The following is a 14935-nucleotide window of genomic DNA, read 5'->3' as shown; positions in this document are numbered from 1 at the left end:
CTGGCCTCGAATTCACAAATTCTCCTCTCTCTGCCCTCCCGAGTGCTGGGATTAAAAGTGTAAGCCACCACCTCCAAGCGCCTTTTTTTTTTTTTTTTTTTTTTTAAAAAAAAAGGAAAGACAAGGGGGCTGGAGAGATACGGCTGAGAGGTTAAGAGCACTGGCTGTTCTTCCAGAGGTCCTGAGTTCAATTCTCAGCCACCACATGGTATCTCACAATCATCTATCATAAGATCTGGTACCCTCTTCTGGTGTGCAGGCATGCAGGCAGGCAGAGCACTGTATACATAATAAATGAATAAGTCCTTAAAGAAACATTTACAAAATGTATAAACTGGCTGAATTTGAAGATCTGGTCTATGAGAAAAGAAAATACAAAATCTCATATAGATTGCATGCTGAAATGATAATGTTTGGATAATAAAAATGTATAGAGGCTAAATAATAAATTTTTTTATATATTATGAGAAATTTTTAAAACTACACTTATTTGTGTGTGTGTGTGTGTGTGTGTGTGTGTGTCTGTTTGTCTGTCTGTCCGTCTGGCAACTATTGTATCATGTTCAACAACTTAAGGGAGTTGGCTGTTTCCCTCCATCCTGGGGATTAAAGTCAGTTGTCAAGTTTGATAATCATCTTTACCTGTTGTACAGGTGCATTTGTTTGGCATTTGTGTTGTGTTACAGATATATGATGCAGATGAGCTTCTTATCTCTAGTTGCTCTGATATGAAAGGCCTGAGTATGACTTCAGCACTGCAATATTTTGTAAAACTCTTAGATTTCAGTCTGCATGCTGGGGACTCGTAGAATTGCCTAAGAATGTTGGTATTATGGTGGTTTCAATAAAATAAAAACATCCTTAGCTTAATGTTTATAATTTAATGTGTGGGATTTTGCCTGGCATGTTGGTCCGACATTTTTGTTTTTGGTTTATAGCTTGTAGACCCTGGAGTTAAAGCATGGACACCGACTAAAGGAAAGCAGAATGTCATCATGTTTGTTGGATTGCAAGGGAGTGGTAAAACAACAACGTGCTCGAAGGTAAATACACCTGAGAAATGACATACGGAGGATACAGTCGGATGAAGTTTTGTTTTAAGGATAAGCTATATATTGTTGTTTTATTTTGTTACTCTATGTATCTTCTCTGCTTTTGTAATATTTTTGGAGGGCATAAAGTGGAGTTCTATAGTCTTCTGTGATATTTGTCAGAATGTTAGACTTCTAACCCAGGTGGAGGTGGGAGGATCTGGAATTCAAGGTCATCCTCAGCTACACGATGAGTTTGAGGTCAGCCTTAGCTATAGGAGACCCTCTCAAACTGTGAAACAGAATGTTAATTTTGCTTTCTTTTGAAAAAGAAAAGAAAATTCCTGTCCTTAAAGAATGTAAGTGTGGCTGGGTGGTGGCACATTCTTTTAATCCCAGCACTCTGGAGGCAGAGGCAGGCGGGTCTCTGAGTTCGAGGCTAATCTGGTCTATGGAGCAAATTCCAGGATGGACAGGGCTGTTAAACAGAGAAACCCTCTCTTGAAAAACAAAACAAAACAAAAAAACAAAAACAAAACAGAAAGAAAGACTGTCAGTTTGTCCAGGTGTAATAGAGGAAGAGGCAGGTGGAGGGCAGCCTGTTCTCTAGTTCCTTCCAGGCCTTCCACAGCCACACGGTGAAAGAGAGAGGGGTGGAGGAGGGGAGCTCGCGTGCACACAATAATTTTTTTTAATTGAAGAAAGCAAGGGAATTTACTTTCTTCTTAGATACAAAATTCCCCTTTGAGTGTCCCACTGTGTTGATACAGCCTTTTATCTTACATATCCTTATGTTAATTTTCCATTCATTGACCCTCTCCTATGTCTGGGTTTCCCAACTTGGTTGCTAGATTACTTTCTCTCCCCAACAAGCTTTAGCCATGTTACAGTTTGAGGGCAGGGGTGATGGCTGTCTCACAGTGACTGTTGCTGCTTTCCCATCTTAGGCTCACTGAGTGAGACGTAGAATTTAAACTCTTCAGAACTTTCGCTGCACCTCAGAATATTTAATACTACATTCCAGAGGATTATGAGCAAGTTTACTTTACTACTTGGATAAATTAAAATTAAACAAAAGAAGTTTTATATACAATGATTTGTTTTTTTGATGCTTTATTTTTCATCTTCCTTTCCCAGTTAGCATATTATTACCAGAGAAAAGGTTGGAAGACTTGTTTGATATGTGCAGATACATTCAGAGCAGGTAGTGTTTTGAAATTCAATTTTTCGCTTCCTTTTTTTTTTTTTTCTTGTAATTTTTATTGTCATATTTGAGGCTTCATTAACTCTTTATCTCTTAGGAGCGTTTGACCAGCTAAAACAGAATGCCACCAAAGCAAGAATTCCATTCTATGGAAGGTAGGTTACTTTTTTTTTAATTTTTATTTTTTTGACTTTTTGCAACTCAGTCTCAGTTGTAGTCCAGTCTGACCTGGCTGGCCTCTGACTGTCTCAGCTCACAAGGTGTGTGCCACCATACATGGCTTCCTTTCTTTTTTATTTAAGACACCTGAAGCATCCTCATTAATATATGCTAGGGAATATATTCTTGAAATTCTTTATCATTTAACAGCATATAGTAGGGGCCTGACACCCTGAGTGTGACTCCCAGAAGCATGGTGGAAGGAGAACACCACCTTTGGAAGGTGTTCCTAGACGACCACATATGTACTGTGGCACATCTATGGGTGTGTGTGTGTGCACATATGTACTGTGGCACATCTATGGGTGTGTGTGTGTGCACATATGTACTGTGGCGCATCTATGGGGGTGTGTGTGTGCACATATGTACTGTGGCACATCTATGGGTGTGTATGTGTGTGCACATATGTACTGTGGCACATCTATGGGTGTGTGTGTACACATATGTACTGTGGCACATCTATGGGTGTGTGTGTGTGTGCACATATGTACTGTGGCACATCTGTGTGTGTGTGCACATATGTACTGTGGCACATCTATGGGTGTGTGTGTACACATATGTACTGTGGCACATCTATGTGTGTGTGTGTACACATGTACTGTGGCACATCTATGAGTGTGTGTGTGTGTGTACACATATGTACTGTGGCACATCTATGGGTGTGTGTGTGTGTACACATATGTACTGTGGCACATCTATGGGTGTGTGTGCACATATGTACTGTGGCACATCTATGGGTGTGTGTGTGTGTACACACATATGTACTGTGGCACATCTATGTGTGTGTGTGTACACATATGTACTGTGGCACATCTATGGGTGTGTGTGTGTACACATATGTACTGTGGCACATCTATGGGTGTGTGTGTGTACACATATGTACTGTGGCACATCTATGGGGTGTGTGTGTGCACATATGTACTGTGGCACATCTATGGGTGTGTGTGTGTACACATATGTACTGTGGCACATCTATGGGTGTGTGTGTGTACACATATGTACTGTGGCACATCTATGGGTGTGTGTACACATATGTACTGTGGCACATCTGTGGGTGTGTGTGTGCACATATGTACTGTGGCACATCTATGGGGGGGTGTGTGTACACATATGTACTGTGGCACATCTATGGGTGTGTGTGTGTGCACATATGTACTGTGGTACATCTATAGGTGTGTGTGTGTGCACATATGTACTGTGGCACATCTATGGGTGTGTGTGTGTGCACATATGTACTGTGGCACATCTATGGGTGTGTGTGTGTGTGCACATATGTACTGTGGCACATCTATGTGTGTGTGTGTGTGCACATATGTACTGTGGCACATCTGTGTGTGTGTACACATATGTACTGTGTCACACCTATGTGTGTGTGTGTACACATGTACTGTGGCACATCTGTGGGTGTGTGTGTACACATATGTACTGTGGCACATCTATGAGTGTGTGTGTGTACGCATATGTACTGTGGCACATCTATGGGGGTGTGTGTGTGCACATATGTACTGTGGCACATCTATGGGTGTGTGTGCACATATGTACTGTGGCACATCTATGGGGGGGTGTGTGTACACATATGTACTGTGGCACATCTATGGGTGTGTGTGTGTGCACATATGTACTGTGGTACATCTATAGGTGTGTGTGTGTGTGCACATATGTACTGTGGCACATCTATGGGTGTGTGTGTGTGCACATATGTACTGTGGCACATCTATGGGTGTGTGTGTGTGCACATATGTACTGTGGCACATCTATGGGTGTGTGTGTACACATGTACTGTGGCACATCTATGGGTGTGTGTGTGTGTGCACATATGTACTGTGGCACATCTATGGGTGTGTGTGTACACATATGTACTGTGGCACATCTATGTGTGTGTGTGTACACATGTACTGTGGCACATCTATGGGTGTGTGTGTGTGTGCACATATGTACTGTGGCACATCTATGGGTGTGTGTGTGTACACATATGTACTGTGGCACATCTGTGTGTGTGTGCACATATGTACTGTGGCACATCTATGTGTGTGTGTGTACACACATATGTACTGTGGCACATCTATGGGTGTGTGTGTGTGTGCACATATGTACTGTGGCACATCTATTTGTGTGTGTGTGTACACATATGTACTGTGGCACATCTATGGGTGTGTGTGTGCATATATGTACTGTGGCACATCTATAGGTGTGTGTGTGTGCACATATGTACTGTGGCACATCTATGGGTGTGTGTGTGCACATATGTACTGTGGCACATCTATGGGTGTGTGTGTGCACATATGTACTGTGGCACATCTATGGGTGTGTGTGTGTACACATATGTACTGTGGCACATCTATGGGTGTGTGTACACATATGTACTGTGGCACATCTATGGGGGTGTGTGTGTGCACATATGTACTGTGGCACATCTATGGGTGTGTGTGTGTGTACACACATATGTACTGTGGCACATCTATGTGTGTGTACACATATGTACTGTGGCACATCTATGGGTGTGTGTGTGTACACATATGTACTGTGGCACATCTATGGGTGTGTGTGTGTGTACACATATGTACTGTGGCACATCTATGGGTGTGTGTACACATGTACTGTGGCACATCTGTGGGTGTGTGTGTGCACATATGTACTGTGGCATATCTATGGGGGGGGTGTGTGTACACATATGTACTGTGGCACATCTGTGTGTGTGTACACATATGTACTGTGGCACATCTATGCGTGTGTGTATACACATATGTACTGTGGCACATCTGTGTGTGTGTGCACATATGTACTGTGGCACATCTATGGGTGTGTGTACACATATGTACTGTGGCACATCTGTGGGGGTGTGTGTGTGTGCACATATGTACTGTGGCACATCTATGGGTGTGTGTGTACACATATGTACTGTGGCACATCTGTTTGTGTGTGTACACATATGTACTGTGGCACATCTGTGAGGGTGTGTGTGTGTGCACATATGTACTGTGGCACATCTATGGGTGTGTGTGTGTGTGTACACATATGTACTGTGGCACATCTGTTTGTGTGTGTGCACATATGTACTGTGGCACATCTATGGGTGTGTGTGTACACATATGTACTGTGGCACATCTGTGTGTGTGTGTGTGTGTACACACCTGCAAATAAGTATATTATTGAAGAACTAAAAATTTGAAGTATGTATTAACATACCTAATTAGCAATTTTAATGCTTTTTATTATTATTTCCATACAGATATTTATAGGAAGATAGATTATTTTAAATTATAATGAGTCTGCTTAGTTAGGGTTACTGTTTCTATGAGGAAACACCATGAACTAAAGCATCCTGCGGAGGAAAGGGTTTATTTGACTTACACTTCCAAGTTGTAGTCGATTATTGAAGGAAGTCAGGACAGGAACCTGGAAGCAGGAGCTGATGCTGAGGTTGTGAAGGGTGCTGCTCACTGTTCATCCTGCTATCTCACAGAACCCAGGACCGCCAGCCCAGTGATCTTATGGAGTCATTTTCTCAGTTGAGATAAGTCTAGCTTGTGTCAAGTTGATGTAAAATTAGTCAGCACACTTCTTGGTACTTTGATTCCTACAGCAGTGGTTGTATGGATTGCATAAATGTATCAAAACTCATCAGATGGGAACTGTGCATGTAGCTTATGGGATGATACACAATACGATATACAAGGCCCTGAATTTAATATCTAGTTCCATCAAAAAAAAAAAAAAGAAAAGCAAAAATTAAAACAACATACCCCTCCCCCCAAAAAACCCAATCCTTATTCAAACGACTACAGAGAGGACTGAGGAGGTGGCTCAGCAGGTAATGTGCCTGTCAGCAAGACTGGTACATGCGTTCCATCTCCAGGGCCTTGATAGCAGAAAGCATCTGTTTCTTCAGGTTGTCCTGTGATATAGAAGTAAGTAAATACATACAACAAAACTTGAGTACAGTGGTATGCTTATAATAAAAATAATAATAACCATTTGTTAGAGTAATTTAATTTTAGAATGATAATTACTGCAGTTTTTTAATGTAACCTACTATCTGTATATATGTACTTATTGTTACTTTTTTGTTTGGTTTTTCGAGCCTTTGCTGTCCTGAAACTCAGACCAGGCTGGCCTCAAACTCAGAGATCCACCTGCCTTTGCCTCCCAAGTGCTGGGATTAAAAGCATACGTCACCACCGCCTGGCTCAATGTCCCTTTCTATAAAGATCTTTGATCATGTTTCCTTATACCTTTACAAATTATAGTTGTATGGCTTTAATCTGAGGTGATAGCCGGGCATAGTGGCCGCACGTACTTTTAATCCCAGCACTTGGGAGGCAGAGACAGGCAGATCTCTGTGAGTTCAGAGCTAGCCTGGTGTACAAAGCAAGTTTCAGGACAACCAGGGCTGTTACATAGAAAAACCCTGTCTTTAAAAACCAAAAAAGGCGCCGGGCAGTGGTCCACATGCCTTTAATCCCAGCACTCATGAGGCAAAGGCAGGCGGATCTCTGAGAGTTCAAGAACAGCCTGGTCTACAAGACCTAGTTCCAGGACAGGCTCCAAAACTACAGAGAAACCCTGTCTTAAAAAACTAAAATTAAATAAATAAATAAATAAATAATTGATTGATTACATAATGTTTAGTAATGCTAATAGCTGTCATTTTTACTTTAATTTTTTTATTCTGTGTGTGGGTGTTTTGCTTGCATATATGCCTGTTGTGTACCACATGTGTGCCTGCCCTGTGCCCTTGCAGTCTAGAAGAGGGACTGGAGGAAAACATGGTTGTGAACCCTGCTTTTTGGTACTGGGAACTGAATCCAGGTTTTCTGGAAGAGCAACCAGAGCTCTTAAGTGCCATGCTATCTCTCTAGCCCTTGTTCATTCGTTCTTTCTTCCCATTCCCTTCCCCCTTCCTTCCTTCCTTCCTTCCTTCCTTCCTTCCTCCCTCCCTCCCTCCTTACCTCCCTCCCTCCTCCCTCTTTCTCTGTTTTTAGAAGTATTTATTTTGTTTCCTGTCTTTTTAATATGAACATACCAACCTCAATGTACATAGTAAATGATGATGTCATCATCTGATGGGGTGCTATACAATTTAATAACTTCATAAAATGATATCAAAATGTTCTTAAATGGAAAGACAGGCATAATATGCTTTGTAGCATGACTTCTCTTACTAAAGAGGACATTAAAGCATTAAGGAAGCAATTCAGAAAAAAACATGCATTAGAATTATGCAGACTTTTGTAGGAAAGTTTAATGTTGCCTTGTGCCAAAAAAATGGCTTCTGTGATTTTACTTACTAGGATTTTCTTCTAAATTGAAAATACAATATTTTCACTTTTTCAGAATAGATTAGAATAAACTGACAATTTTCAAGTAAATAGTATTTAGATGTTTGCCCATTTTAGTGTTGTTGAAGTCATTTGTTTCATGTTTAACAGCTATACAGAAATGGATCCTGTCATCATTGCTTCTGAAGGAGTGGAGAAATTCAAAAATGAAAATTTTGAAATTATTATTGTTGATACAAGTGGTCGGCACAAACAAGAAGATTCTTTGTTTGAAGAAATGCTTCAAGTTTCTAATGCTATAGTAAGTAGCTTTCCACGGAACACCATTTAAAGGACTTCAGTCAATTTAACTATGAAATCTGATAGAGTTTTTAGTGAATATAAGCTACTTCTTGCCTATAAGAAATAAATTAAGTAATTATTTCTGTTTTGGGGACCTATAACTGTGTTAAGGACTTAATGTCATCATTTTTGTTCTTCAGTATAGAAAAAATAATAATGAAAAATTCAGAATTAACCTTAAATATTTGTTGATTTTTCTCATTACCTAAATTCAGTAGAAACAATAATTTTGAAAATTTTTCAAAATGAACCTTAATATTGTCATTTAATGTCTTCTTTAATACTCTTAAAAGATGGAGCTGGATGTACTGGCACCTGTTTTTTATCCTAGTACTTGAGGAGCACAGATGGATCTCTCAGCGTTCAAAGCCAGCCTGATAACATTATCTAGCTTTAGGCCTAGACCCTGTACATTAGTCACTGTTTTTTTTTGCTATGAGAGAGACAGCATGACCAAGGCAACTCTTATAACAGAAAGCATAATTGTGACTGGCTTACAATATTACCATGGTGGGGAACATTGTGGCACACAGGCAGATATGGTACTGGAGAAGTAGCTGAGAATTCTACATCCAGATCTGCAGGCAGCGGAAGATCTGGGCCTGGCACTTCAACAAGGCTACGCCTACTCCGCCTAATCCTTCCCAAATATATGAGGCTTTGGGGGCTATTCTTACTCAAACCTTCATACTAAAACAAAAAATTATGGAAATAATGTAGGGGTAAGAAGTAGTTCAACACCTGTTGCATACCTTAGAAACTAACTCATATTTGGCTATTGGAATGTTGTCAATAATTCTTTGGTTAGTGATTGGTACCAATTTGTCTTTTTAGTGCTACTCTTATTTTGACAAATGGGAGCAGATCTAAGGGACATAGCCTCAGTGTGTTACTGATTGTTTTCGGAATATACCCTTCTGCTTTGTTCTTGTTCTGATTTACTTTTACAGTTCATTTACCTTCAGTGTCATTCATAAAGATGTTTGTATAACCACCTCCTATTCTTCCTCTCCTTTTTCTTCCTCTTGTTCTCCTCATTTCTCTTTCTCTCTTTCTCCTTTCCTCCCTCCCCCCCTCTCGTGTTTGAAACAGACCCCAGCTAGCCCTGGCTATTCTAGAACTGGCTCTGTAGACCAGCCTGACCTTGAACTCAGAGATTGCCTGCCTCTGCCTCCCAATTTAAAGGCCTGTGCCAGCACCTCCAGGCAACTTTTCTTCTTTATTCAGGTCTCAGCTCAGAATAATTTTTAAAATGCTACCATATTTTTTTCTATATATCATGGGCTCAAAGGTCTTTTTACTTATCTCTTTATCCAGCCCTATATGTTACTTAATTCATGGTGCTCCCTCAGTCAGATTTATTAAATAATATTTATAGTAAACATTCTGTACACACTCATGTAACCTTTTCTTAACACCAGTAAAAGCAAGTCTCTTTTTATTTGTTCTTTCTAGCAACCGGATAACATTGTTTATGTGATGGATGCGTCTATTGGACAGGCTTGTGAAGCCCAGGCAAAGGCTTTTAAAGATAAAGTAGATGTAGCTTCAGTAATAGTGACAAAACTTGATGGTCATGCAAAAGGAGGTGGTGCTCTCAGTGCGTGAGTATCAGTCGAAGTCACACTGTTGTGGTTGCTAAACCTACTGCCCTGTAAATCATTTGTTCTGTGCCTCGACAATCGTGTGTATGTGTGCTACTTATGAATTTCTTATTCTGGTTTTTAAGAAGATTTTAGTAATGAATTGATGTGATCTGTAAAAGAGAATTAAGTAGGAATAGAATTTTGGAGCCTGTCTCGTATAGTTCTAACTAATAAAAGGAAATTTAAATTTTTTACCTTTTGTCTGTTATCTTTGAAAAATCTTCTGGATAATTATTTTCTTTTTTGAGGTTATTATTTTTCTTTTCTGTATAGAGTTGCTGCCACAAAAAGTCCAATTATTTTCATTGGTACAGGGGAACATATAGATGACTTTGAACCTTTCAAAACACAGCCTTTTATCAGCAAACTTCTTGGTGAGTACAGTGTGGGATTAGAGAGCCATCTCTGAGATAGTATGGATCATAGAGCCAATTAGGGTTTTAAGCCCATGCTTACTAACTAGCTTCAGATGGCCATTTCCTTCTGTGACTTACCATCCTAAACTCTATCTTACTTTTCATTCTTTGTTAAAGTGCTGAGGGTCAAAAGCCGAGCCTTTTCTGCTACTGAGCTGCATCCCCAGCCCTCTAGCCTCTTATTTTCTGTGGTTAGGATGATAAAATGAGTCATTGAATGCAGACTTTTGGGGAAGAATTTGAACACATAATGCAGAAATATGTAGTTATAGTAATAGAAGTTGTAATGATAGTAAAACTTCTGTCTTAAAGTGGTATAGTTATAGATCATGGAATTAGGAGGTTCCCTGATTTATGCCTTTGCTTCCTCCTTAGCGCCAATTGTTTTTCATATAAAATACAGTAAGAGTGTTTAACTAACCTTGCAAAGCTATTACATGTGTCAGTATATTTTATATAATGTGAAGGTGAGCATATTATTAACTGTTCATTTTTCTATTTGGTGTCTTACAGGTATGGGTGACATTGAAGGCCTGATAGACAAAGTCAACGAGTTGAAGCTGGATGACAACGAGGCACTTATTGAGAAGCTGAAACATGGTATATTTATAGCAAAAAACGCATTTGATTTCAAATATTTTCTCTTTCTTTTTTTTTTTTTTTTTTGTTGTTGTTGTTGCTTGTTTTTCCTTTTTTGTGGTGCTGAGATTTTAACCCAGGCCTTTGTGCATGCTAGGCAAGTGCGTTACTGCTGTCTGCTCCCAGCCCGCTGGTTTCCTGAGAGAGATCTTACTGTACAGGTCAAGCTGGCTTTGGACTTCTGATCTTCCTGCTTCTGCTTTGGTTACAGATGTGCACTATTGTGCTTTCCCTTGGGCGTAGCTCATGTCCCACAGCACTCATACAGAAGTTAGAGGGTAATGTGGGTGAAGCTGTTCTTTTCCACCTTTACATGGCTCCAGGGATTGAACTTGGGTCACTGGGCTTGCAAGAAAGCACCTTTACCCACTGAAACATTTTTCCAGCGCATCTTTTTGATAAATTTGCTGTTAACTCATTGGAAATGATAATGTCTATTGTTAGAATCAATTTTTCAAATACATTTTTAAGCTTGGCATAGTGGCTTTTACCTTTAATGTCTTTGAGTTCCAGGATAGCCTGGTCTACAAAGTGACTTCCAGGTTATTCAGAGCTACATAGTGAAAGTCTGTCTCCAAAAAAAGGTCACATACTTATTTTAGATGATTTATACCCAAATCATTTTAATTTTTGGGCATCTGAACAGGCAGCTACTGAGTTAGTTTTATCTTGTGATCAAATTAGCTGAAAGTTAAAATAGAAAGTTCGATTTTCATTCTTGAAACAAAAACAGTTGAGAATTCAGTATACACTTAGTATACTTATATTTTGACACTGGATCTTGTACTCTGCGTTGGTCTGTACTTTATAATTGTTGTCATCCATTACAATCATTTGATACTTATCTTCCCTGCTTGAAGGTGAAGGTAAGGTTCATAGCTGTGTTCTTCATCTTCATGTTCATAGTACCTTGCTCAGTGTCTGACACTGCGGGTTCAGTGGCTGAAATTATCCCTCGTCTGATTTCTTTCCCTTCTTTCATTTTGTGTGTTGTTTTGGTTTTTTGCTTTGTTTTCTGTTTTCTTTTGAGACGGGGTCTGACAATGTGGCCCTGGCTGTCCTAGAACTTGTTATACAGGCTAAGCTGGGCTCAGATATGCCTGCCTCATAAGTTCTGGGACTAGAGGTGTACACCATGCCAGGCCCTTCTTCTATTGTGAAGCAGTGCCCTAGTTCTGCTTCTGTATACTGCAGTTTGTCTGTTCTCTGATTTCTGACTCTTTAGGTCTCTGAGGCATTTTTGTTTTGTTCCTAATGTTTTGCCCATTCTGAGGTCACCAGCTCTACCTAATTTCCTAATGATAGCTTTCATGTTCTCCAGTTGTTAATATTTGACAGTGTTACCTGGTTTTTCTAACTTCAAAGCTTTCACTTGATTCTGTTGCATGAGTTTTCTGTTTGTTCAGTAGTCACTTATTTCATTTTACGAAACAAATTTTGTGTGTGTATGAATGAATGTGTGTATACTTATACATGTCAAGTCACGCACATGTGTGGAGGTCAGAGTAGTCCCTTCTCTCCTTCCTTTATATGGATTCTGGGGATCAAACTCAGCTTGTTAGGTTTGGTGGCAAGCATCTTTACCCACTGAGCCATCTAGATGGTTCCACTTTTTTATGGATGGCCAAAGTGAATGCTAGACTCTAAATGCTGGTCCTTACAGCAGAACAGCAAGCACTGTTAGTCACTGAGCCAGTTTATTTCATATAGCATGATTTCTCCCTTAGTTTATTATTATTATTGTTGTTATTATTAGTGTGTGTGTGTGAGAGAGAGAGAGAGGCGTGAGATGTGTGAGTGGCATGCTGTGGCATGTATATGAAGATCAGCGGACAACTGATCAGTTCTCTGCCTCCACCTTTTCTGGTTTCCAGGGATTGAGCTCAGGTCATGAGTTTGCATGGCAAGTACCTCATCCACTGAGCCATCTCACCAGTCCACAGAATTTGGTTTTGGTTTTGGTTTTGAGATAGAATCTTCCTTTCTAATCCTGGCTAGCTATAAACTGGAATGTTCTCTCCTAGGCCTTCTGAGTGTAGAGATCACAAGTGTGAGCTATCATGCCCATCAACAAAATATTTTTATAGTCATCAATGAAACCCTAGTTTTTTTTTTTTTTTTCATACAGGGACTCTCTATGTAGCCTTGGCTGTTCTAAAACTCTATGTAGACCAGGCTGTTGTCAAACTCACAGGATCCAGCTGCCTCTGTTGGGATTAAAGTCATGTGTCATCACTCCTGGCATTATTTGAGTACTATTTTGTCCTCAGTCTGTCCATTTTAAATCTTACAAATCATTTTCACTATTTTATATTTTTTGCTGATAATGATAGGAATTTTACATGTTCTGTATTCTTGTTAGTGTTTGGTGTGTCCAAGCCTTTTAATTGTAGCAATTTTAGCAGGTGTAGTTTGCCTTGTTTATTTGTATGCGTCTACCTAGCATGCCTGCCCATGTGCTTATTGCTCCTTGCAGCATATTCATCCTGTCTGCTGTAGTGAATGCTTATTGATTGGATAATACGCTTCAAGATGATTAAGGAAAATACTAGTTTTATTGAATGGAAATGTACATTTTCTACTGTCTCTGAATTATTTATATTGCATTTCAGGTCAGTTTACATTGCGAGACATGTATGAACAGTTTCAGAATATCATGAAAATGGGCCCATTCAGTCAGATCTTGGTTAGTTATCTTTAAATGTTTCTAAAATTTCCTTATATGTTTTTGTCTTCATTTTATTTGTACAAAGAAAGCATGTTTAATGCACTGCAGTATGGCAGGCATGGCTATAACAGAAGAGCCTTATTAGTGTGTATCTATTGTTAAAATAGTGGGTTTCATTATGATGTACTCATGAGTTTATATGATATACTTTATCTTTTTATTACAATTTCTAAGAACAGTTATACTTGCATAAATCATTTGGGTAAAATGTATCTTTTAAGAATTAATTTCAAATTTAAATAGTGACATTTTGAGCAGTATTAAGTCATTGGTGACTGTGTTTAAATCTGTTTTAGGGGATGATTCCAGGTTTTGGAACAGATTTTATGAGCAAAGGAAATGAGCAGGAGTCGATGGCAAGACTAAAGAAACTGATGACAATAATGGATAGCATGAATGACCAAGGTAAGAGAGTGGGTGACGGGGGGCAGTGTTCTGAGACCAGCAAGGTAAGAGAGTGGGTGACGGGGGGCAGCATTCTAAGACCAGCAAGGTAAGAGAGTGGGTGACGGGGGGCAGCGTTCTAAGATCAGCAAGGTAAGAGAGTGGGTGACTGAGGGCAGTATTCTAAGATCAGCAAGGTAAGAGAGTGGGTGACGGGGGGCGGGGGGGTGGGGGGCAGCATTCTGAGTATCAGCAAGGTAAGATGTAAGAGTAGATGACGGGGGGGGGTGGGCAGTATTCTAAGATCAGCAAGGTAAGAGAATATGTGACGGGGTGGGGGCAGTATCAGCAAGTTTAGAGTTTCATATTTTCTTGTTGGCTAGATGGAAGAAACTTAGATCAAAAGCTTATTTTTAGGTAGATCTGAAGTAACTTGTGAGCACTGTCTTAAAGGGTTGTGTTCACTGGACTGGTTGATCATTGAAAAGAAATTCAAAATACAACACTGCTCTACGTGAGTTCCAGAGAAAGAAGTGTATGTTTTCATCACATTGATAGAAGTAAATGGAGAAAGTTACAGTCAATTTCGAGAGAATCCCAGACTTAAAAACATTAAACGTTGGCTGGGTATGGTGGTGCACTCCTTTAACCCAGACACTTGAAAAGCAAAGGCAGGTGGAACTCTTGAGTTTGAGTCCAGCCTGGTCTACATAGTAAGTTCTAGGCTGGTGAGCAATACACTGGTGAGTTCCTGTCTCAAAATAATCAGGGCCTGGAGCCGGGCGATGGTGGCGCACGCCTTTAATCCCAGCACTCGGGAGGCAGAGGCAGGCGGATCTCTGTGAGTTCGAGCCCAGCCTGGTCTACAGAGCTAGTTCCAGGACAGGCTCCAAAGCCACAGAGAAACCCTGTCTCGAAAAACCAAAAAAAAAAAAAAAATAATAATAATCAGGGCCTGGAGGGATGGCTCAGCAGCACTGACTATTCTTCCAGACGTCCTGCATTCAATTTTCAGTACCCACATGGTGGCTCACAGCCATCTATAAC

At 40.0% G+C, this 14935-nt stretch overlaps 1 protein-coding gene across 3 annotated transcripts in view; it reads left to right on the top strand.

Moving 5' to 3' along the window:
- LOC121452277 (signal recognition particle 54 kDa protein) overlaps positions 1-14935 on the top strand; it is a 69984-nt gene that overhangs the window by 17532 nt on the left and 37517 nt on the right. For all 3 annotated transcript variants that reach the window (XM_041658310.1, XM_041658307.1, XM_041658308.1), the window contains exons 5-13: positions 939-1043; positions 2169-2235; positions 2333-2390; positions 7884-8034; positions 9531-9679; positions 9995-10095; positions 10651-10737; positions 13389-13462; positions 13801-13909. In XM_041658310.1, coding sequence (XP_041514244.1) covers positions 939-1043; positions 2169-2235; positions 2333-2390; positions 7884-8034; positions 9531-9679; positions 9995-10095; positions 10651-10737; positions 13389-13462; positions 13801-13909 — 901 coding nt within the window. The remainder of the gene's footprint in view (positions 1-938; positions 1044-2168; positions 2236-2332; positions 2391-7883; positions 8035-9530; positions 9680-9994; positions 10096-10650; positions 10738-13388; positions 13463-13800; positions 13910-14935) is intronic.

The sequence above is a fragment of the Microtus oregoni genome, unplaced genomic scaffold, assembly GCF_018167655.1.
Source record: "Microtus oregoni isolate MIOR12 unplaced genomic scaffold, Mior012 000009F_ref0000495, whole genome shotgun sequence".
In the NCBI taxonomy this organism is placed as follows: domain Eukaryota; kingdom Metazoa; phylum Chordata; class Mammalia; order Rodentia; family Cricetidae; genus Microtus; species Microtus oregoni.
The sequence above is the reverse complement of the archived record's forward strand: the minus strand, read 5'-3'. Positions and strand labels throughout refer to the sequence as shown.